The 21796-nt window shown below is 54.9% G+C and overlaps 2 protein-coding genes across 9 annotated transcripts in view; one reads left to right on the top strand and one right to left on the bottom strand.

Moving 5' to 3' along the window:
* MAP4 (microtubule associated protein 4) overlaps nucleotides 1-16438 on the top strand; it is a 183612-nt gene extending 167174 nt beyond the window's left edge. The window contains 8 exon segments of the mRNA XM_062200753.1: nucleotides 626-685; nucleotides 807-1096; nucleotides 2216-2329; nucleotides 4152-4244; nucleotides 11575-11656; nucleotides 12956-13068; nucleotides 14821-15010; nucleotides 15135-16438. Coding sequence (XP_062056737.1) covers nucleotides 626-685; nucleotides 807-1096; nucleotides 2216-2329; nucleotides 4152-4244; nucleotides 11575-11656; nucleotides 12956-13068; nucleotides 14821-15010; nucleotides 15135-15142 — 950 coding nt within the window. The 3' untranslated portion in view covers nucleotides 15143-16438.
* Nucleotides 16439-16532: 94 nt separating this feature from the next.
* The window catches only part of DHX30 (DExH-box helicase 30), a 40057-nt gene continuing 34793 nt past the window's right edge, over nucleotides 16533-21796 (bottom strand). For all 8 annotated transcript variants that reach the window (XM_062200751.1, XM_062200745.1, XM_062200748.1 and 5 more), the window contains 12 exons: nucleotides 20954-21790; nucleotides 20638-20713; nucleotides 20450-20554; nucleotides 20041-20216; nucleotides 19634-19840; nucleotides 19461-19542; nucleotides 19201-19394; nucleotides 18913-19072; nucleotides 18623-18780; nucleotides 18424-18527; nucleotides 18206-18345; nucleotides 16533-18102 (listed from right to left, as the gene is read on the bottom strand). In XM_062200751.1, the coding sequence (XP_062056735.1) occupies nucleotides 17849-18102; nucleotides 18206-18345; nucleotides 18424-18527; nucleotides 18623-18780; nucleotides 18913-19072; nucleotides 19201-19394; nucleotides 19461-19542; nucleotides 19634-19840; nucleotides 20041-20216; nucleotides 20450-20554; nucleotides 20638-20713; nucleotides 20954-21790 (2493 nt within the window). In that variant the 3' untranslated portion in view covers nucleotides 16533-17848. The remainder of the gene's footprint in view (nucleotides 18103-18205; nucleotides 18346-18423; nucleotides 18528-18622; nucleotides 18781-18912; nucleotides 19073-19200; nucleotides 19395-19460; nucleotides 19543-19633; nucleotides 19841-20040; nucleotides 20217-20449; nucleotides 20555-20637; nucleotides 20714-20953; nucleotides 21791-21796) is intronic.

Genomic DNA, 21796 nt, shown 5'->3' with positions numbered 1-21796 from the left:
GGCCATAACAGCCAAAGTGGGCCTATCCAAAGCCAGGAGCTTCTTGCAGGTCTCCCACGTGGGTGCACTTGCCCAAGCACTTGGGCCATCTTCCACTGCTTTCCCCGGTGCATTAACAGGGAGCTGGATCAGAAGTAGAGCATCCAGAACTCAAACCTGGTGCCTGTATGGGGTGCCGGTACCACAGGTGGCAGCTTTACCTAATGCTAGGCCACAGTGCCGGCCCCTCAGAAGAGTCTTGAGTGAAGGGGATTTATGAGTTTCCTCTTACTGTCTTTGTGACTCCCTGGCACCTAGCACATTGTGATCATAGGCTTACATGATGATAAGACACAGGCAATTCAATAACATGAACGTGTATTGATGGCCTACTTCTAAGGCCATGTAGAAGGCATTGTCAGGATTGTAGGCGAGAAAAAGGCACAGTACCCAGCCTGATTCTGCTACTGAAGGGCAGCCTTTATGTGACTCAGTTGGTGCTACACCTCCAAAGACTAGCACAGTGCCTGTTCCAAAGTGGACATTGTGTAATTGTTGAATGAATGATGAATCCCAGCATTGGGAGAGTGGTCCGGCAGGTCAGTTTGTTCAGTGTCAGGTTAATCGTCAGTGTGTGTCTCTGCAGCCATCAAGACTGAGGGGAAAACTGTAGACGTCAGAAAGATGACTGCAAAGTCTGCACCAGGTAATGCCACTGCTCTGCCCCTTCGTGGAACCCTAACATGAGCCCTCACCTGTTCTGTGACTTTAAGAGCTCCATTTTCTCTGTCCCCTGAGCCATGCTACCTCTCACTCTATCTTTGCAGCGGACTTGAGTCGTTCTAAGAGCACCTCCACCAGTTCCGTGAAGAAAAGTACCACTCTCACTGGAGCACCCCCAGCAGGAACGGCTCCCACTCGAGTCAAGACCATCCCCACAGCCCCCCGGCCTTCTGTGACTCCTTCTGTTGACAAGAAGCCCACCTCTGCCAAGCCCAGCTCCTCTGCCCCTAGGCTGAGCCGCCTATCCACTACTGCTTCTGCCCCCGATCTGAAGAATGTCCGCTCCAAGGTGGGCTCCACGGAAAATATCAAGCATCAGCCTGGAGGAGGCCGGGTAGGTCCGGTGGGCTTGGGGTCCTTGGCATGCTAGCTCTGGCCTCTTCACCTGCCACATGTAGCCACCAAAGAATGGAGATTGTTAGGACATGAGACTGGATGGCGGGAGATTTCCACCTGAGCCTTGTGCCTCAGCAGCTGGGAAAGGACGGCTTGAGCTCCTGGCTTTCTCTCACTGTCTCAGTCAAGAGCAGTTCCTGTTTAGTATGTTGTTTGGGTTTGCATTCATGTTTTTGTTTGATGGCAAAAGGATTCTTCTACTTTACAAAAGAAACAGAGGAGGCCTCAGAGACTCTGCAGCGTAAGAGACAATGGACGTGAACCCGGTGTTTCATGTTCTGAACCCACACAGTGACTGTCAGAACAGGCAGAAGGTGAACACCTCTTAGTCCTACCATATGTGATTTGGGTAGAGAGTGTGTGAATGAGGACTGTCCTCTTGTGGCCAGAATGAGTTGTGCTGTGAGCCCCTGGTTTTCCTGAACCACAGGACTAGCCAGTGATGGAGAAACATGTAGCAGGCCACAGTGTTTGCTTTACAACTGAGTGTGTGTCAGTCCTAGAATTATTGTTAGCAACTATGGGGACTCTGTGTGGAGTGATGGTGGCAAAAGTCCATTGGAAAGGGTTCAAGTCCCCACACTAGTCCCCATGTCATCTGCTGCATCAAACCCTCACCACTGCTGTCCAGGACAGAATGCTTAGGCTGTCCAGAACTGTTAAAATAAGGCTGAAACCTGGAACATGCAGAAGACAGTGGTGACAGATGGGTCCGGTCTGGGATGAGAGCCCCAGAGTTGCTTTTGGTAAGCGGTGGTGCCTCTGGTGTATCCATTTGGTCTTCTCAGCCCTCCCTGAGGCCTGTTCTCTGTAAATGGTGTCCTGATCTCTTCCGGCTGGCCTAGGAATTTGGTCTGCAGCTCCTCGCTCTGTGGACCTCCACTCAAGGATCTCCAGCTTGGTGTGTCCCAGGAAATGTGTGTCTAGAAGAAAGATATCCTGCTCCTGTCTGGTGGGCTGGCCTGGACTCCAGTCCCCTCCATAGCCTTCTTCCTTCCTTGGCATTGGGCTGTCATCCTCTTGGTTTGAAATTTGCCCTCCCTTTATCTCCATCCAGGCCAAAGTAGAGAAAAAAACAGAGGCAGCTGCTACGGCTCGAAAGCCTGAACCCAGTGCAGTCACTAAAGCAGCCGGCCCAATTGCGAGTGCACAGAAACCGCCTGCTGGGAAAGTGAGTTTTATTTAGGTTTAACCTCTGGAAGGTAAAAGATGGTAAAAATTCCTCTTCCAGCCTGAGTCACTTTCCCCTCTATGGCACTTTTTTCCTGCCCTTAACTGGTTTCTACTTCTTCCCTGTGTTCCCTTCTCTGTGCTTGATGGCTCAGCCATTGGACATATTTTTTTTTTATTAACCCTGAAAGTGTATAGATTTGGGAGCCCATTAACCCTTTGGTGAATATTGAGCAAGATAAAATGGATCCGAAAACTCTCAGTCACTGCCTTCACGCTGACCTTGATCGGAATCCCACCCCATGTGCACATTCAGGTTCTTCCTCCTAAGACATGGCAGTGGTTCTTGTCCATCGTCTAATCTGAACCAGAAGACCCCTCTCCTGATCAGCTGTGTGGAGAGAGCTTGCCCTGGTCCCTAGGCCACCTGTTCACCGAGGGTGAGGATGCTCATTCCCAGTAAAAACACACTCAGTGTGGGGAATGCAGCGTCAGCTGGAAGGCAGGGGGAGCTGGAACTCTGGGTTCTTTCCTTTTGCTTTCACACCATGGAGTTGGGCTCCTGCCTGTGTGGGGCACCCTCTTTCCTCAGCTGTGGCCGGCAGGTGGGCCTCTGATCAAGAGCTACCAGAGAAGCCTGAACTAACCCTTAGGGACCGGGATAGCAGGTCTCTGCCCAAGGAGCTGGCACAGTGTGGGGGTGGGGGTGAAGAAGGAGCTCCGTAGCTTCTAGTGATCACTAGAGGGCCAGGAGGCCTCTGGCTCAGACCAAGCCTCATTAGGAAGTGATTTGCTACCCAATTATTCATCATTCAAGTTGCAAAAAAGGCAAGAAATGATAAGGAATGCAACGAGTTAACCTTTCTAAGGCTGCGTTCTTTATAGCTGAGAACTCTTTGGTCTGGGGCCGCATCATTGGCAGAGAGCCTCTAGCCCTGAAGCAAAGGAAGGAGGGAAGCTCTTAACTGTTCCTTCTGCAGGTGGTACAGGGAGACTTCTTGGTTCCAGCCAGGTTCCAGTTGAGTTGCTCAGCTCCAGGAGAGTGTTAGTACAGTGCGGTGTGATTATGCGTCATTGAAGCTCTACCCAGCATCTCTTCTCTTTCCTGTGAAACTCAAAGGGCATGCGATTTGGCTCAAATTATTTTACCCTCGAATCAAAAATAGGTCTAGGTGCACTTCTGGTTTCCTGTGTTGTGCTTGCTCAGGCCGTGTGCTGAATGAGCCGTTTGGAAGCTGCTGTGACTGGGTCTGTACCTGCGCTGGCGTCCCATGACTGTGTCCATTTGCATTGTACGTGAGCAACGTCCTTTTTTCCTCTCAGTGTCAGATTTGTGTGCTGTTGGCAGCTGTCCAGTACCTGTCAGAGCAGCCTTTGCTTCCAAGGGTGGATCTGGCTGCAGATTGCCAGGCCCTAGTCTCTAGAGAGTTGCCCTCTTCAGGTGAGCACAGGCCCAGATGATCCAGAACCCTTGCAGAAAGGAACCAAGGATGCTTTGCTCAGCTCATGGGGACGGGGCAAGATGAAAAGGTGGGGCTGTGCCTAAGTGGGTGTCTGGGTCTTGCAGGGAGCAGTGATGACACCCGTGGAGCACCTGTGCACAACTCCTCTGTCCTGTGGTGTTTGTCTTGTTTCACTCCTTTTCTTGCTCTTTCAAATTCCTTTTCCTGTTTCTTCTGCACTTACACTGTGGACGGTGGGGTGGAGGTTTAACAACACCCTTTGTTGGTCATTGTGGTCATGTGTGGACTGTCTACCTGTCCTGTGTCAAATCTAACCAGTCCTCCCTTTGTGTTGTTTTTTTCTGTTCTCTAACACTCCAGGTCCAGATAGTCTCGAAAAAAGTGAGCTACAGCCATATTCAGTCCAAGTGTGGTTCCAAGGACAATATTAAGCATGTCCCTGGAGGTGGTAATGTAAGTATAAGCTCCGGCCAGCTGGCCTCCAAGGCATAGTCCACTGAGGGGTGCACTGGGAAGTGGACCATCTGAAAAGCAGTCTGGCACAATGAGGGGGATCTTGGTTTGGTGCTGGATGCGTTTGGACTAGGTGTTTCTACTGAGCCCCTAGACAGCAGCCTGGGGATACTGCCTGCTCTCACCCACATGGATGGGAAGCTTGGGGTTTTCCCAGCTGTGTTGAGACCTAGTGAGAGGGCAAGCAGTCAGCAGCAGGCCGAGGCCTGTCTTGAGTCCATTCTTGGGATACACGTATCTGTCTGCATGCCCGTGTGGCACCAGCGGAGTCTACTCAGAGACAGATGCCTGGCTCTGTCCAAGCTCATCCTTGCATTGCTGCCATCATGAGGTCAGAGAATCCATCTTTCTCTCCCTACCCATGACTTACTTCCCTACATTCTGGTTATTCTCCCCTCCCCCCTTTCTTGAAGATTTGTGCATGTATTTATCTGAAAGGCAGAGTGACAGAGAGATCTACTGTGGGCTAGTTCACTCCCGAGTGGTCACAACAGCCAGGTCTGTCTAGGGAACTGCATCCAGGTCTCCCACATGGGTAGCAGGAGCCCGAGTACTTGGGCCGTCTTCCCCTGCCTTCCCAGATGCCTTAGCAGGAAGCAGAACAGCCAAGACTCAATCTCGCTCTCCAATGAGATGCCATTAAGCAGTGGCTTAATCTGTTGTGCCACAACACTGGTCCCTCCTTGCTTCTCTTTTTTCTCCTTTTTCTGATCTTTCTTTTGTTCTCTCCCTATTTTCTCCCTTTTCCCCCATTTCTTTTTCTTTTCCACTTGTTTATTCGTCACCTCCCCACTTCCATCCAAAAACCCTTGTGCTGTTTGTGCTGGCTGTCCAGTCTGTTGCGAACACAGCTCACAGCAGAGTTCTGGTCTAGGGAGAGACCAGCAGAGTGTCATCAGTGTCACTTGGTGTGTCCAGCATACCCTGTGCATTTCCCTCTTGTCCCTGTGACTGTGGGCCAGGCGAGCAGTACTCTGCAGCCCTGGGCCGGGCTCATTACTGAGCCATCCGCAACCCCACTGCTTCTCTTCCCAGCCCTCAGGGACAGAGAGCCTGTCCTGACTTAGTTTCTCTTGGGTCCGTTTGCCTCCTCCTGCTATCCCGAACTGGAGTGTTCTTGTTATCTTTTCTTCATTCTTTCCTTTTTTTATGTTTGAACCTTGTCCCCCAACTCCCCACCCCCATTCGCTCAGTGGTCAGGCCATTCTGCCCAGGGCTGCGACCACCCTAGCAGTTCTGTCGTGAGGACTGGCTGTCCAGCATCCCTTCCACATGCTCCGCACCATGCCTATCCTCCCTTCCTGATTGCCTCCAGGAATCCGAGCAGCTCTCGGCCTGGGCAGAAACGGCACTCTGCACTCTGCACTCAGCAGGAAGGAGTGTGTCCAGCCAGACGTAAGCGAGCCTGGTATGGGATCACCTGAAGAGAGCAACTTTTTAAAAAAATTTATTTATTTATTTGGAACACAGAGACAGATATGGACAGAGATCTTTCTTCTGCTGGTTTATTTCTCATATTTCCACAAATGCCTGGACATTGTCCAAAGCCGGGAGCCAGGAACTCCATTCCAGTCTTCCCTGTGGGTGGCAGGGGCCCAAATACTTGGGCCATCTTCTGATGCTTTGCAGGCTGTGCACTCAGAAGAAGCTGGACTGGAAGTAGAGGTGGGACTCAAATACAGGCACGCTAATATAGGACGCAGGTGCCCCAAGCAGTGTCTGAACCACTGTGCCAAATGCCTGTGTGATGTAGTGGGTTAAACTGTGGCCTGCAGCCCTGGCTTCCCATATGGGTACTGGTTTGAGTCCTAGCTGCTCCAGTTCCAATTCAACTTCCTGCTAATGCTCCTGGGAAAGCAGCAGAAGTGACTTAAGTGCTTGGGTCCCTGTACCCACATGGGGAGACCTGAAAGAAGCTCCTTGGTCCTAGCTTCAGTGTGGCCCAGCCCCAGCCATTTTGGAATGGACCAGCAGATGAAAGATCTCTCTGTATCTTTCCGTTTCTCTGTTTCTCTGCTTTTCAAGGATATAAAATCTTTTTTTTTTTTTAATGTTTAAAAACAAGAAAGCAAAGGACAGTTTAAATCAGGGGCCTGCTGTGCAGACTGAGCGGCTGCCAGTCCTACCCCCACCCCCACACACCCAGGAGCTCTGCAGTTAGCGCTGGGTGTGAGGCGTGGAGCTCGGTGCTAATTAGTGTTCCTGAAGCACCCCCCCCCACACACACGCACAGGGACAGCCTCTTGATGAGAGCCAGGAAGCCCTCAGGAGAGAGAAGGGGAGGGGTGGGTCAGTTGGTCCAGTTGGCTTCTTCGATAGCTGGGCCCAGTAGTAGGTCTCGTGGTGGTTTTGATTCCGCTTGCCCCTTGCAGGGTGGCTAAGACCTGTTGGCAGCTCCTTTCAGCATGCGTTGGTATCTACAGGTGCTCACACACCAGCGGAGCTGCCTGGGAAAGGCATAGGAGAGGGGGCTGGCACGCTCCTTGCTTGTGTACTAAGAGGCCAGACAGGGATGGGCATGGCTCCTGCTAGCTCTCTGATGTCCCTGAGGAGAGGGCTGGACACTGGGCCAGCTGAGAGGAATTACACATTTTCAGCTAGAGAAGCAGCATGTGGTTCCCTGAGCCCTGAGTGTGAGTGGCTGCAGGTGGCCAGGGGAGGGGGGGGGTGGGGAAGCCATGCAGCGGTGGATTGTGTAGAGTCCTCTCTACCTGCCTAAGGGGATGGCTGCATCCAAGAGAGCAGTACTTGTTAAGTGAGTGGGGCCCACTTATACTTTCTTAAACTCTTATTGTGGGAATTTTCACACACAGAAAAATAGAGAAAACAGCAAGATGAACTCAGTATACCTTTTATCCAGCTTACTTACTATTGTTATGCCCAATCTTGGGTTGTTGTGGCTTTTTTTTTTTTAAATAATTTTTTTTTTTTTTGGGTTAAAGATTTATTTATTTGAAAGTCAGAGTTGGGGCCGGCGCCATGGCTCACTTGGTTAATCCTCCGCCTGCAGTGCCAGCATCCCATATGGGCGCCGGGTTCTCTCCAGCTCTCTGCTGTGGCCCGGGAGTCCAGTGCAGGATGGCCCAAGTGCTTGGGCCCTGCACCCACATGGGAGACCAGGAAGAAGCACCTGGCTCCTGGCTTTGGATCGGCGCAGTGTCGGCTGTAGCGGCCATTTGGGGAGTGGACCAGCAGAAGGAAGACCTTTTTCTCTGTCTCTCTCTCACTGTCTATAACTCTGCCTGTCAAAAAAAAAAAAAAAAAGAAAAGAAAAGAAAAAGAAAGAGTTACACATTGTGGTACCTGCAACACTAGCACCCGGTAGGGATATCAAGTTGAGTCCTAGTTCGTTCGTTCATTCGTTCCTTCCTTCCTTCCTTCCTTCCTCCCTCCCTTTCCCTTTCCCTTCCTTTTCCTTTTTCCTTCCCCTCCCCTCCCCTCCCCTCTCCTTTCCTTAGATTTATCTATTTATTTGAAAAGCAGAGTTACAGAGAGGGAGAGAAGGGTGAGGAGGTGACTTCCATCAGCTGGTTCACTCTCCAAATGGCCACAGTAGCTGGAGCTGGGCCAGACGGAAGCCAGGAGCTTCTTCCCAGTCTGTCATGGGTGCAGGGGCCCCAGGACTTGGGCCATCTTCCACTGCTTTCCCTGGCTCATTTGCAGTGAGCTGGATTGGAAGTGAAGCAGCTGGGACTTGAACCAGCACCTATATGAGATGCTGGCTCTGCAGGTAGTAGCTTTATCCACTGAGCCACTGCACCATCCCCTGCATGTGCCTGGGAATGTATTGGAAGTTGGCCTGAGTAGTTGGGCCTCTGGCTCCCTTGTCAGAGACCTGATGGAGCAGCAGATGGAAGATCTCTTTGTATCTCCCTTTCTCTATGTAGCTCTGCCTTTCAAATAAATAAATGTCTTTAAAAAAAGAATTTCATAGAAAATGGAATGTAAAATAAATTTTTGTTAGAAAAAGTTTTAAGAATTATGTACAGACTTGCACTGTGGAGTAGCAGATAATGTCTGTTGTGGCCTGGAAAAGCCGTAGAAGATGGCTCAAGTGCTTTGGCCCCTCCATCCATGTGGGAGAGCTAGAAGAAGCTACTGGCTCCTAGTTTTGGATCAGCCTAGCTCTGGCCATTGCGGCCATCTGGGGAATGAACCAGCAGATGGAAGACCTCTCTCTCTCTCTCTGCCTCTGCCTCTCCATAACTGTGCTTTTCAAATAAATAAAAAGATTTATTTTATTTATTTGAAAGGCAGAGTTACAGAGAGAGGTAGAGACATAAAGAAAGGTCTTCCATCTGCTGGTTCACTCCCCAGATGGCTGCAACTGCTGGACCTGCGCTGATCTGAAGCCAGGAACCAGGAGCTTCTTCCGGGTCTCCCACATAAGTGCAGGGGCCCAAGGACTTGGGCCATCTTCTATGGCTTTGCCAGGCTGTAGCAGAGAGCTGGATCAGAAGAGAAGCAGCCTGGACTAGAACCGGTGTCCATATGGGATGCCGGTGCTTCAGCCCAGGGTGTTAACCTGCTGCACCACAGCACCGGCCCCAATAAATAAATCTTTAAAATAAAAAAAGAGAGAGAGAGAATCCCAGCTCCAAGGGTTGGAAGAGACCTGGATGTTCTGCTTTTAGAAAAAACAAAAAAAAGAATTATGGTTGTTTTTTTTTGTTTGTTTGTTTTTGTTTTGTTTTGTTTTGTTTTTGACAGGCAGAGTGGATAGTGAGAGAAAGACAGAGAGAAAGGTCTTCCTTTTTGCTGTTGGTTCACCCTCCAATGGCCGCTGCGGCCGGCGTGATGCGCTGATCCAAAGGCAGGAGCCAGGTGCTTCTCCTGGTTTCCCATGCGGGTGCAGGACCCAAGGACTTGGGCCATCCTCCACTGCCTTCCCGGGCCATAGCAGAGAGCTGTCCAGGAAGAGGGGCAACCGGGACAGGATCGGTGCCCTGACCGGGACTAGAACCCGGTGTGCCGGCGCCGCAAGGCAGAGGATTAGCCTGTTAAGCCACGGTGCCGGCCGAAGAATTATGTATTTTGTTCATAATAATGCATTTCTGTGAACTTTGTGAAGTACTTTGATAAGTTTAAAAGATAAGGAATCTTTAAAATATAGATTGAATACATACATTACTATATGTTAATACATACTAATGATATATAAGATTCATTTTTTAAAAGATTTATTTATTTATCTATTTGAAAGGCAGAGTCACAGAGAGAGAGGGAGAGAGGTCTTCCATGTGATGATTTCACTCCCTAAATGGACACAATGACTGGGGCTGGGCCAGGCTGAAGCCAGGAGCCTGGAGCCTCCTCTGGGTCTCCCAAGTGGGTGCAGGGGCCCAAGGTCTTGAGCCATCTTCTCCTGCTTTCCCAGACGCATTAGAAAAAGTGGAGCAGCCTGTCTCAAACCAGTGCCCATATGGGATACAAGCGTCGCAGGTGGGTGCTTTACCAGCTGCACCACAATGGCAGTCCCAGGATCCATCGCTTTTTTTTTTTTTTAAGATTTATTTATTTTATTTGAAAGAGTTACACAGAGAAGGAGAGGCAGAGAGAGAGAGGGAGAGAGAGAAAAAGAGAGAGATTCTCCATCTGCTGGTTCACTCCCCAATTGGCTGTGATGGCCAGAGCTGAGCCAATCTGAAGCCGGGGGGCAGGAGCCTCTTCCAGGTCTCCCACACAGGTGCTGGGGCCCAAGCACTTGGGCCATCCTCCACTGCCTTCCCAGGCCACAGCAGAGAGCTGGATTGTAAGTGGAGCAGCTGGGACTCGAACTGGCGCCCATATGGGATGCCAGCACTGCAGTTGGCAGCTTCACCTGTTACGCCACAGCACTAGCCCCATGGATCCATGTCTTTTAATCTTAAGTGGCTTTTACTCTACGAGTCTCCCATCTTTTAAATCAGATTATTATTATTATTATTTCAAATCAGATTATTATTATTATTGTTATTTTAAGGTTTATTTGTTTGAATGGCAGAACAACATAGACAAGGACAGACAGGGATTTTCTGTCCATGGATTCACTTCCCAAATGCCCTCAAAGCCAGGAGCCAGGAACTCATGTGGGTAGCAGGTACAGAAGCACCCAGGCCATCCTCACACCAGGGTGGGTTTCCAAAGGTGCTAGATGACTAACATTCCTGAACATTTGTTGGCCAGCACAGAAGCAGGGCCAAGTGTAGCGGACACCCAACCAAATGAGTCTCCAGCCCCGTGTCTCCCCTGTGGTACACCGTGATCATCAGTCTTGTAGGGCCCTTCATTCTTTTGCCTTTTTGCCTATTGTAGACAGAAGGTCAGCTAAAGGAAGACCCTGAGGGGAGCACACAGCTGATGAGGCCCTGTCAGTGCAGACAGAGCTCCAGGCCTGAACACATTCGGTTGTACCCACTGAGCTTACCCAGTGGGATAGGGAAATACTCAGGGGCAAATGAGGGGATGAATCACATGATGGACGGTAAACACACAACCAAGTTCACTGTGCCATGACCAGAGCTCCCTGAGTGAAGCCCGAGTTTGCCGTGCGGGAGGCACCAGACAGACACACGTGTGAGCCGTCAGGGGAGTTGCCGAGCCTGGTGCTCCTGTGCTGCAGCGTGACAGCAGGGCCTGCCTTCAGGCGGTCTGAGTCTTGGGCCAGGTGCACCTGAGTTCTGGGCGTTGAAGCTTGGATTCACAGTTACTGCTGCCATGTCTAGTGAAAAATCAGTAATATTCTGCATGTTCACTACTAGAAATATGGGTGGATGTGTGTGTGTTGTTACAAGATAGATCATTATGTGCCCCCTCCTTTTGTTGCCATTTTCCATCTTGTAGAAAATTCTGCATGGCTGTGCTGTCAACTATGAAGGGAAATGGGCAAGGAGCTAATGGATAGGATTTTAAAGTGGGACAAAATGTGCCTTTCAGGAGAGCCTTGGTGTTGGCTTTGAGACCCAGAGCAGAGATGGAATAGTCGTATGGAGGGTGCCTGCCCAGGGTGTGGAGGGAGAGGCTGTGGCCACGTGGGGCAGCAGTGGCTTGGTCTGGCTGGAGGTGGGGTCACAGGCAAAGAACAGGCTTAGGATGGATCAGGAGCTCTTGAAAGCTCTGGGCGGTGGTTCTGACCTTGAACAAACTGAGGTGTCGGGGCTTGCGGAGCGAGAGGGAAGTTGAGCACAGAGATGATGCAGGTTGTGTGGGTTTGGCCCCTCACACTTTTCTCTTTCTCGCCATACCCTTCCCCCTAACACCCAGACAGTCATTTCTTCATGTTCTTCCCTAGGTTCAGATTCAGAACAAGAAAGTAGACATCTCTAAGGTCTCCTCCAAGTGTGGGTCCAAGGCTAACATCAAGCACAAGCCTGGTGAGTGACCTCCCGAGCTGCAGGTGCCCACCACGGGCTGGCTGCAGAGCGTTTCCACCTGGGCCCCGCGCGTCCCTCAGAGCTCAGCAAGCTGCCTCGCACCGCGGACAAGCAGTTCAGAAAACACAGATGGGCGCTGTCCGAGAGAGGAATTTCGGGTGCTGGCCTATTTGTAAAGCCACCTGCCCATTCTCTGCTGCCTACCTTGCGCTATTGGTCTGGGCCTGGGGGAAGAGGTGTGCTGTAGGCTGAGCTCCCACGTCAGTCTGTAGAGAGAGGGGTGGGGTCGTGTCTACGGGATTCAGGAGAGGAGAGCCTGCTCTCCAGCAGTGGTGCTCTGTGTCCTACGAAGCACCTCGGGCCTTGTGCCGCAGAGCCTGGACTGGGCCTGGGCTGCAGCAGATGGGGCAGGAGGGTATCGCTGCAGCGGCAGGCACGCTGGCGGGCAGGGCAGCTGTCCCCAGTCAGCGCCGCAGGCCGGTGGAGGTGAGATGAGCGTGTGCTCTCTATTCAAATGCGTTCCTTTTAAAGAATCAGTACACTTTGGTCCTTAGGTAGCCTTCATTTCCCCTTTTATCTGGGAAGCGCCTCCTTCCCTGGCAACAGCGAGCACCTTCATGTCTGGTTGGGGCCAGGCCTCGAACTCCAGTGTGTAGGGCACCTGCAGAGTGGAGCCAGGAGCCGGGTGTTGAGCTTTGTCATGTGAACTGGGACAGCTCCAAGGGAAGCCAGGCCGCAGGGACCCTGCCCTTGTCCCCGTCCTAGGATGCTGCAGCTGGCTTGGGTGTGCCATCCTCAGCTCTTGCTCCGTTGCCATCCCTCTGTTCACCCAGGGTGATTTGGTTTAGAGACTGACAGGTGAGAGTCACCCCCTGTCCCTGTCACTCGCTTGGTGGCGTGTCAGGCAGAGCCCTTCGTTTTTTCTGCTACCAGTTTTAGCAGCTGGGAAACACGGGTGGTGACGCTGACTGCCAGGGCGCTGGCGGGGATCCCGTGAGGCTGTGCTGCCGCGGCAGTCAGAACAGCCACTCACCTCGGCACTCCTAGGGCTTCATGCTGTGCTGGCCCCGGATGGCGGTTTGACACGAGCAGCCCTGTTGGCACCTGTTGGCACCAGCACATGTACCAGTGCCTCATTTGTCTGCAGGGGCAGCCTTGGGCAGGTTATGTTGTCCCCAGTCTTGGACAGGGCGTGCAGCCAGGCTTTGATGAAGTTTAGATTTTGGTTCTAGGCTCCTGGCTTTGCCTGCTGGGTTGTTTCTTTGCTGCCCTCAGTGACCAATTCCTTTTTGGCTCCAGGTGGAGGAGATGTCAAGATTGAAAGTCAGAAGCTGAACTTCAAGGAGAAGGCCCAGGCAAAGGTGGGATCCCTCGATAATGTGGGCCACCTGCCTGCGGGAGGCGCTGTGAAGGTATCAGTGGGACATAGCTGGGGGGTGGGATGGGGACTGTACAGCCAAGATCAGGGTCCCAGAAGGGAGGCACCTGTCACCGCCCCTCAAGTCTCTTCAAGAGTCCTGTCCTGACCACCCCCACAGCTGTTTTCCCATCATCCCTCATCAGTCCTAAGTGAGGCAGGAGAGGTGAAGAGGCCCCCCCAGCCAGCCAGCTCTTGTCTGCTGACTCTCACCTGCGGGCTGGAGACAGCTTGCCCCTGAGAGCCAGGTCCTGCCTTGTGGAGCCCCTCCCTGCCAGTTTCCAAGGCCCTGTGGGCCACAGCACAGTTGACCATGAGATGAGTGGGTGCCACATCACAGTCACGTGGTGGAAGCCCCACTCCTGGCCCAGTACATTTTCAATTGCCAGCCACTTTGGGCCTGACACTGCCCTCTGGCTGCTACCTCCAGATGGCCTGCCCCTGGCCGACCCTGCTTGGGACTGAGAGGGGTCTCGGGCTGCAGAACTTCCTGTGCTGGCTGCTGGCTGCTGGCTGCTGGCTGGGCCTCTCCTTCCCTTCCTTCCTCCCCCTTCCCTGCTTCCACAGCACCCTGAGACCCTCTGTGTGCCAAGATGCTGTCCATCCTTTGTGCCGAGTCATGGGTGGGTCGGGGACCCATGTGACCACCTTGCAGCTTCCCAGTGTGAGGATTCTGTCACTGCTCAAGGACAGGGCACCGGGAAAGGGGACGAGAGCAGCTGCCCACCCAGCCCTCGCACACATCTTCTGCCACTGCACTGACTCAGTGCTGGTCACTCCCATGCACATCTCGGGGCTGCTGGCTGTCCCAGGCTCTCGTATTCCCATCTTGTGAGGACGCCATATTCACGTGTTCTGACTGGAGTCTGTCTCAGAAGGGGCTTCTTTTTAGCCCTTTTTCTGCAAGGCCACCTCCAGGCAGGTGCAGACCAGGATTCACACCTAGGCTTTCTTCACCAAAAGTCCTGAGTTCTTTTCTGTGTTTGTATTTTCTCCCTGTCTTTATTTAAATTTCTGGAATTATTTTTCTAGTACAGAGGCCTTTTTCTTTCTTTTCTGATTAAAACCTACACTCGAAGTTCTTTGGTCACTCTGGGCCATTCTGGGATGCAGGTGCTCCAGTTTACCAGCGGTTCCCACTGTTACCCCTTCTCTTCTGCTCAGTGTCCCCAGATGTCCTTCTCCTGAGAAGCTCTCCAGGCCCCTGAGGTCTCCTTGGGTCCTACCTCCTTGGACATCACCCTGCCTCCCCTGTGCCTCTGGGCTCCAAACCAGAGCCCAGCACAGAACAGACCCCTGTGTCTGGGGCATTTCCAAAGCTGTGAGTGGGTAGGGAGGACTCTCTGAGGACCCCTGTCACATGTGCTGTGTGTAGAAGCAGGGCGGGGCTCATGGAAGGTCCAAGGTGCAGGTCGCCACCGTGGCCCCTGCTGCCCAGCCCAGGCCAGGCCCACAGCATTTGACCGGATCAGCTCCTGTGTTGGCTGTCACTGTCCTGATTCCTCTCTATCTGGAATTTGCCTGTGGAGGGGTCAGCACCTCTCACATCAGAGGGGCTTCACACAGCCTCGGGAGCAGGTGGCGCGGCCAGGGGCAGGGGCAGGGGCTGGGGCTGCCTGGGCCGGGTTCTGCAGGTTGACTGTGCTGGGGCAGTGGGGTGGGGGCTCTGTGTGAAACCCACCACCATCACCCATCTCACTCCCTCCCCAACTGACCCTGCATTGTCTCCCCCACTGTTTCATTGTAGACTGAGGGCGGTGGCAGCGAGGCCCCTCCGTGTCCGGGCCCCCCTGCTGGGGAGGAGCCGGCCATCTCTGAGGCAGCGCCTGAAGCTGGCAACCCCACTTCAGCCAGCGGCCTCAGTGGCCACACCACCCTGTCAGGGGGTGGTGACCAAAGGGAGGCCCAGACCTTGGACAGCCAGATCCAGGAGACAAGTAAGTGGCTGGGCTCGGCCTGAGGGCCAGCCAGGGGCCCCGCCACTGGCCGCAAACTGAAGCTCCTTTGTTTTCTGAGAAGAGTGTGGCCTCAATTTTAACAAAGTAACCTTTTATTTTCCAGGCATCTAATGATGACATTCTGGTCTCGTCTCCGTCTCCCCTGTGTTCCCCCTCTTGTCTCCCGCGTCACCCTCTCCCTTCCCTCCTCCCGTGTCACTGCAGATTGAGACCTACAGGCTGACGTTCCGGGCAAACGCCAGGGCCCGCACCGACCATGGGGCCGACATTGTCTCCCGCCCTCCCCACTTCCCTGGCGGCCCCAGCTCGGGCTCCCGGGCCCTTGGTCCCCTTTCCCGGGCTGTCCACTAGACCTAGGAGCGCTTGGGTGCCGGGCCGCCCTTCAGGCCCCCTTCCTTCCTGCCACGCTTGCCCAGGGCAGCAGCAGCAGCAGCCCCCCACCCCCCACCCCAGCTCCCTCCACTCTGCCCCAGGCCACTCCCTGCTCTGCTCCCACACCACCGCCATCACCTTGCCACTGCTCCGTGGAGATTGGGAGGGGTTTGGCGGGTGGAGCTAAGTTGGCATGTAAGGGGACGGGGGGCCAGATTCCAGCCTCCTCTTTGTTTGGTTACTTTGGTCCAAACCCTGAAGAAACTGACATACCCCCCTCCTCCCTGGGTCCACCTGGAGGAAGAGTGGAGGTGGATTCCATGTGACGTCCCCTGGAGCGCAGCATGGCCCGCGCTGCCCTGCCCCAGGTTAGGGCAGTGCTGCCTGTCCCCACTGCTCACGGTGCCTGCCCAGCTGCTCCCACGCATTCTCTAGTTTTCCCTTTTTCTTCTAATAACCTAGAAACTGGTGGAGTAGTTTTGCAGGTTGAAGCCATGTCTCTGAAAGTCCTCAGCAGGTGTAAAAGGAAATGGGGGAAGGTCCTTAAGCCTCCACCCAGGAGGATGTCGGGCATCGGGGGGGGGTGGGGGGTGGGCTGCCCTGCTGGGGGCAGCCTGGCGGCCCGAAGGCGTATGGGCAGGGAAGCAAGGTGTGCAGGGGCTGTGGCCTGATGAACCGGTCAGGCATGTGAGGGGCTGCTCAGTGTGGCCTGGTCGTGGTGGCGTTGTGTTTGCTGCTTTTCTTTTCTAACCAAGAGGCTGGTTTTGGCATCTCTGTCTCATTCCCTGGGATGTGGAGTACAGGGCCAGGGCTGGAGGAACAGGAAAAGGCCATGCTAGTCAAATTCCTTTAGCAGGCCTTGGATGCTCAAGCCCTCTGTCCAGTGAAGCCTGCGGTGTCCAGAACTTGTGTGACAGTGGGGAATCAGGTCTGGAAATTTAAAAATCAAAGGTCTGAGACCAAGGCCATCCCACTTCCAGGCAGAGTGGAGAGGGAGAGGCCAAGCCCGCCTGTCTGGGGCATCTCAGCTAGGCCCAGTCTATAGTCAGCGGGTGGCTGCAATGCTGAGAAATCCCAGGAAATGTATTGACACAAAGATTATCTTATTGCACTTGTATTTTTTGTATTAAAAGTTTGCATGGTTTCTAATAAAGGATTAAAACCAGAATTTGCAGTGAAGTGGCCTGGGAGTTCCAAAGGGCTTCTCTGGAGGGCACCTTCTGCAATGCACCCTTGCCCCAAGTGCCCCCCACCTCCTGCTCTCCTTTGGGTCTCTAGCTGTCTCTGCCCCTGGCATCCCCTGCAGCTAGAAGCAGAGGTTTTCACGTGGTTAGGTTTGCTCTTCATGTGGCGCGAGGGCATCCCTGTGCCTTACAGCTCCCTCGTATTTTGAGGCAGCAGTTTGTTTGCCTGGGGGAGTTTGAGACCAGCTCCCTGAGTACAAGCCAAGAAACCACAGCGACCTGGGGGAACCCCACTTCACTCCAGTCTGCCGGATGCTTCATCGTGCCTGGACCTTGAAGCTCCAACGTTTGGTCAACAGGAGGAAGAGGAGCGATCAAGCTGGGGAGGGGGCACAGGAGTGACAGCTGATTCCAAAGGTTCCTGCTGTTACCCTGGAGCCACAAGGATGCTGTTTCCTTTGGCCAAGAGTTTGAAAGAATGGGGTGACCCAAGTAGAGAGCCCGCTGGGTGAGCGAGCATTAGTTGTTCTTAGAGGTTCACTGGTCACAGCTTCCTTGGAGGATCCCAAAAAGGCAGAGAGCCTGAGGCGGCTGGCCTGACAGGTGGCAACCAGTGGCCACTGTGTGGTGTCTACTGCTCTGCAGCCACTTGAGGGTGGGACATTTCTGTACTTCCCAATTTGCTTATGGCCATGGCCCAGCCATTCCCCATGTCAACCTGACTCCACTGTAATGATTTCAAGAGTAAATAAAGCTGCCTGATGTCCCACCACAGAGGCCTGTGCTTGTTTGTCTCCACCTCTGGCACCAGCGAAGAACTCAGCTAGCACTCAGACTCTCACCTGTGAATCCGTGGGTCCTTCCGAGCTTGTGGCAGGGCGATGGCATGACTGGAGGGTTATAGTCCAGGTAGGCGAGTCCAGTGTCCAGATTTGCAAAGGCAGTGATGGCTCTGACAGGCCACCCGTGGCATGGGGACTTAGGTGAGGAGCTGCGCCGAAGGCTGGGGCTGGCCTTCAGTGTAGCTGCACTGCAGGGTCAACTCCTGGGGGTAGGGAGGACAGTCTGAACCACAACTCAGGGCTACCACAGGCCTTGTCCCCCAGCAAGATGCTTCTGTCTCTCCCTTCATGCTTCCTCAGTGTCAGGCAACCAAGGCCCTGAGAGGAGCCCCCAGTGGGTAGCGATGCTCACAAGGGATAAATAGAACTTTATTTTAAATAAACATTTGCACTCTGTACACAACCCCAGGGAGTGGGGCTCAGTCATCTGCTGTCTTGCGCACATCAAAGCTACCACAGGGTCCTCGCAGCAGCTCTGCCAGCAGTGCTAGCAGCTGCCCGTGTTCCTGCTGCACACTGGGGGGAAGCGCAGCCAGCTCACTGCGCAGGCTCCGCTCCACCATGCGGCCCAGGGCCCTGCGCAGCTCCCTCAGCAGCCGCACAGTGCGTGAGTCACCCTCCAGCCGCAGCAGGTCACTGTCACTCAGTGAGATGGTGGCACGGCGCCCATCATCTGGGGGAAGGGAAGAGACCGGAGAGAGCACGGTGAGGCTGGGCCTTTGAGGCCATGGTGCATCCCGCGGAGCCGTGGGGCTGGGAAGTCTGCAGGTACCCACCGCGGATGTGCACGTCGCCATCGGTCAGCAGCAAGACAGCTAACGGGTGCACCTGGGAGGAGTCCCGGACAAAGACGCTGCCATTGGACTTGACTGCCATGAAATATGTCAGCCATCGGCTCCGTAACCTTGTGGCCTCCCTAGGGAATAGAGGGCTGGGTTGAGGCCGTGCTTTTGGCCCTACCCAGCTGCCCAGTCCACTCCTGCCGGTCCCCAACCTGTTAATGGTTGACTTGTGCAGCAGGATGTTGCCTGATTTGGTCCTGTAAGTGACACTGTTGGGCTTGAACTTCCCCTGCCGGGTCACTTTGCCCTGCCTCACCTGCAGGGATGGAAAAAGGATGGGTGAGGTCAGGGAAGGAGCTGAAGAAGGGAGGCAGCTGGGATGTGGTCAGCTCCTGCCCCCAGAGGCTGCACCTGGATAAGGTTGGGATAGAGACCAGCCATCAGCACGCCCTTCACCAGCTCCTCCTCCGCACTGTACTCATTGCACTGGGCAGAGGGCAGCGTGCAGTCTGACGGCTTCCCCACCAGGAAAGCCTCGTAAATGTTCTCCGAGAACTGCTTGACGAGCCCTGTGGGAGCAAGTGCACCGTGAACCAGGGCCCTCCAGCCACAAGGCTGGGGGACGACAGGAGTCAGTGTGGGTGGGCATGGGTGGGAGCAGGCAGGAGGGGCTGAGGAGCCCAGGTGTGGACCCCGCTGACCATGGATGAAGCGCAGGCTGGGTGCGTAGAGCAGGTTTTCCTCTAGGTAGTTCTCCCGGGAGCTGCGGTCCTGCCAACGCAGCACCTCCTCCCAGCCGGCTACAGCCCGCACAAAGGCCAAGTGGTCGCTGCCGCTGTCATGGCTCAGCAATGCCTTCACCTGGGTTGGGGGGCGGGGGGTAGTACCAGGGTCACAGGGAGGGGCTGGAGAAGGCCGCCTCAGGGCAGGATGTGGCTGGAAGGCTGGAAGGGGGAGCCAGGGGGCTGCGGGGAGGGGCTGGGTCTGACCTTGTCCACCTCTGCCCGGTTCTGCAGGCTGCTGCTGAAAGGGTCCCGGGTGAGGCAGGAAACCACCACTAGCAGCGGGTGCAGGCAGCGGAAGATGGCAGCTAGTACGATAGCCTTGGCCAGCCGCGGGTCAGTAGAGATGTGGGCCAGACGCTGCCCCAAGGTGGTCAGGTACTCTCGCTGGTCCAGCACCCCTGCAATGGCTCAGCTGTCAGTCCCATCTGAGAGCCACCCCAGAGCCCAGCCCAGCTCCTACGCACCGATCTCCTGGAGCAAGATCACAGCCTCATCTACCGCCTTGATGTTTGGACTGTCCACAGCCTTTGAGAGGAACTCGACTGCCTACAGCAGGAACAAGCCAGAGCTCTGCGTGAGTCTTCAGCTCACCTGCCTGCTCCCAAGGCCAGCCCCATCCAGCCCCATCCCCACGCACCGTCTTCTCAGGCATGTGGATCTTGGCTTGCAGCACCAGGTTCTCCAGAGGCGTGCGCAGGATCTCCGGCACTTGGAAAGGGACCATTTTCTCCAGCCGGCTCCGTGGGAACAAGTGGTAGGCAAAGCCTGACTGGCAGCGGCCAGCCCGGCCCCGACGCTGGATCACGTTTGCTCTCGATACCCACACAGTCTCCAAGCAGGACACCTGGGGGAGGGGGCAGGTGAGCAGCCACACGGACACCACAGGACTACCCCCCCCCCCCCACTGCAGCAGGGACAGTGAGAGCCCACAAGCATGGCCTTCTCCAAAGACACAGCCGCTGTAAGGCAGGTCTGGACTGGGGGCCACCTCGGGATTGGAGTCCTTCCCCCGGGGTCTGGCTGGGCCCAGGAGATAGGTGCCACCTTGGTCTTCAGGTCGTAGCGTTCCTCCTTGTGCAGACCGCTGTCCACCACATGTACAATGTCATTGACCGTGATGGAGGTCTCGGCAATATTGGTGGCCAAGACAATCTTGCGCACCCCTGCCGGAGGCTGCTGGAATATGGCCTTCTGGTCCATCATGGGGATGTTGGAGTGTACTGGGGAGCAAGATACACACCGGTTATAGGTGCACTCCTGCCAGAACCACCTCCAAGAATCGGGGCAGGGCAAGGACTCCAACCCCATCCTGATGAAACTGAGGCCTATTGCCCAGTGAGAAATGAGGCAGCCGGGTCATCAGCTCGGGCCCGAGTCCATTCCACTGGGTTCCCCAGGTCAGAGGGCAAGGCTTGTTTCTAGGGGTTCAGCCACCCTTGCGCCGGGCTCTCACCTGGCAGGATGAGGTACTTGCTCTCGTGCAAGCCCAGAGCCTCCTGGAGGCGTTGCTGCACTCCTCTGATCTCCTGCCATCCAGGCAAGAAGCACAGGATCCCACCTGCAAAGGGCCCTGCAGGCATGAGCCAGCTGCTCCTACACAAGTGCTCGGGGTGGGAATGAGGGAGAGGGCAAAGCACCCACCTGGTTCCCCACAGGCGTCGATGTGCAGAACCAGGTCAGTCACGAGGTCCAAATCAAGCGCGCATTCATCCTCCGACTGGGGGAGGGGAAAAGAGGCCACGGTCACAGCCCCTGGGGCCAAGGGCTTGTGCACAGGACACAGCCACTGTGACTAGTGAGGCAGAGCCAGCTGACGCGACAGCACCAACCCTCGCCTGCTAGCCACAGAGGTAACAGGGCAACCTGCCCTAGGCCACCAAGCCACAGGGCCAGGGAAGAGGGGATCCACAGAGGAAAGGCCGGAAGCCCTGTGAGCCAGAGTGGGAGTGTCCCTCACCTCATGGTGCCGGTGCCGGTGCGGGTACTGGTGCTTGCCCAGCTTGAGCAGGATGTCTTCCAGGTAGTGCTCCTTGACAGGGTACATGAATCCAGGCACCTTGATGACGGGGCAGCCACCAAAATAGCGGGAGAAGCGCTCATTGTCGCCCGTGGCGCTCATGAGCACCAGCCGCAGGGCCGGGTTGAGCCGCTGCAGGCCCTTGAGCAGAATGAGCAGGAAGTCCGTGTTCACATCGCGCTCGTGCACCTCGTCCACGATGACGTGGCTCACGCCCTCCAGGCTGGGGTTGCTCTGCAGCTTCCGCAGCAGGATGCCCACGGTACAGAAGAGCAGTGCTCCGCCTCGGGCTGGGGGCTTGCTTTCTAACCGCACCTGGAAGCCCACATTCCGGCGCAAGGAAGGGCCTAGTTCATGGCTGACCCGCTGGGCCACGGACACAGCCGAGATGCGGCGAGGCTGGGTAATGATCACGTTGCAGCGGGCGCCACGGCCCTCTGTCACATAGCGCTCCAGCAGCAGCTGCGGGATGCGTGTGGTCTTCCCACAGCCTGTGTCCCCGGAAATGACCACCACCGGGTGCTGTTCAACAGCATTGAGGATGGTATCCCGATGGGGGTCTACAGGTAGCTGAGGGGTCTCTTGCCAGACTGGTCCTCGCCGCCGCCACAGCTCCAGCAGGCTCTGGCTCAGCCGCACTTCCTCTGCTTCCGACAGGGGCACGTAGGGCTTGCCCGTGATAGGGTCACTCAGGGGCCCCGAATCCTTGCTCAAGGGCAAAATGTCGTCGCCCTGCAGCCGCAGCTCTGGAGAGATCCATGAACTGTCCACAGGATACTGGGG

The sequence above is a fragment of the Lepus europaeus genome, chromosome 9 (genome assembly GCF_033115175.1).
Source record: "Lepus europaeus isolate LE1 chromosome 9, mLepTim1.pri, whole genome shotgun sequence".
NCBI classification, from domain to species: domain Eukaryota; kingdom Metazoa; phylum Chordata; class Mammalia; order Lagomorpha; family Leporidae; genus Lepus; species Lepus europaeus.
Note: the sequence above shows the minus strand (reverse complement) of the source record. Positions and strands in the feature narration are given on the sequence as shown.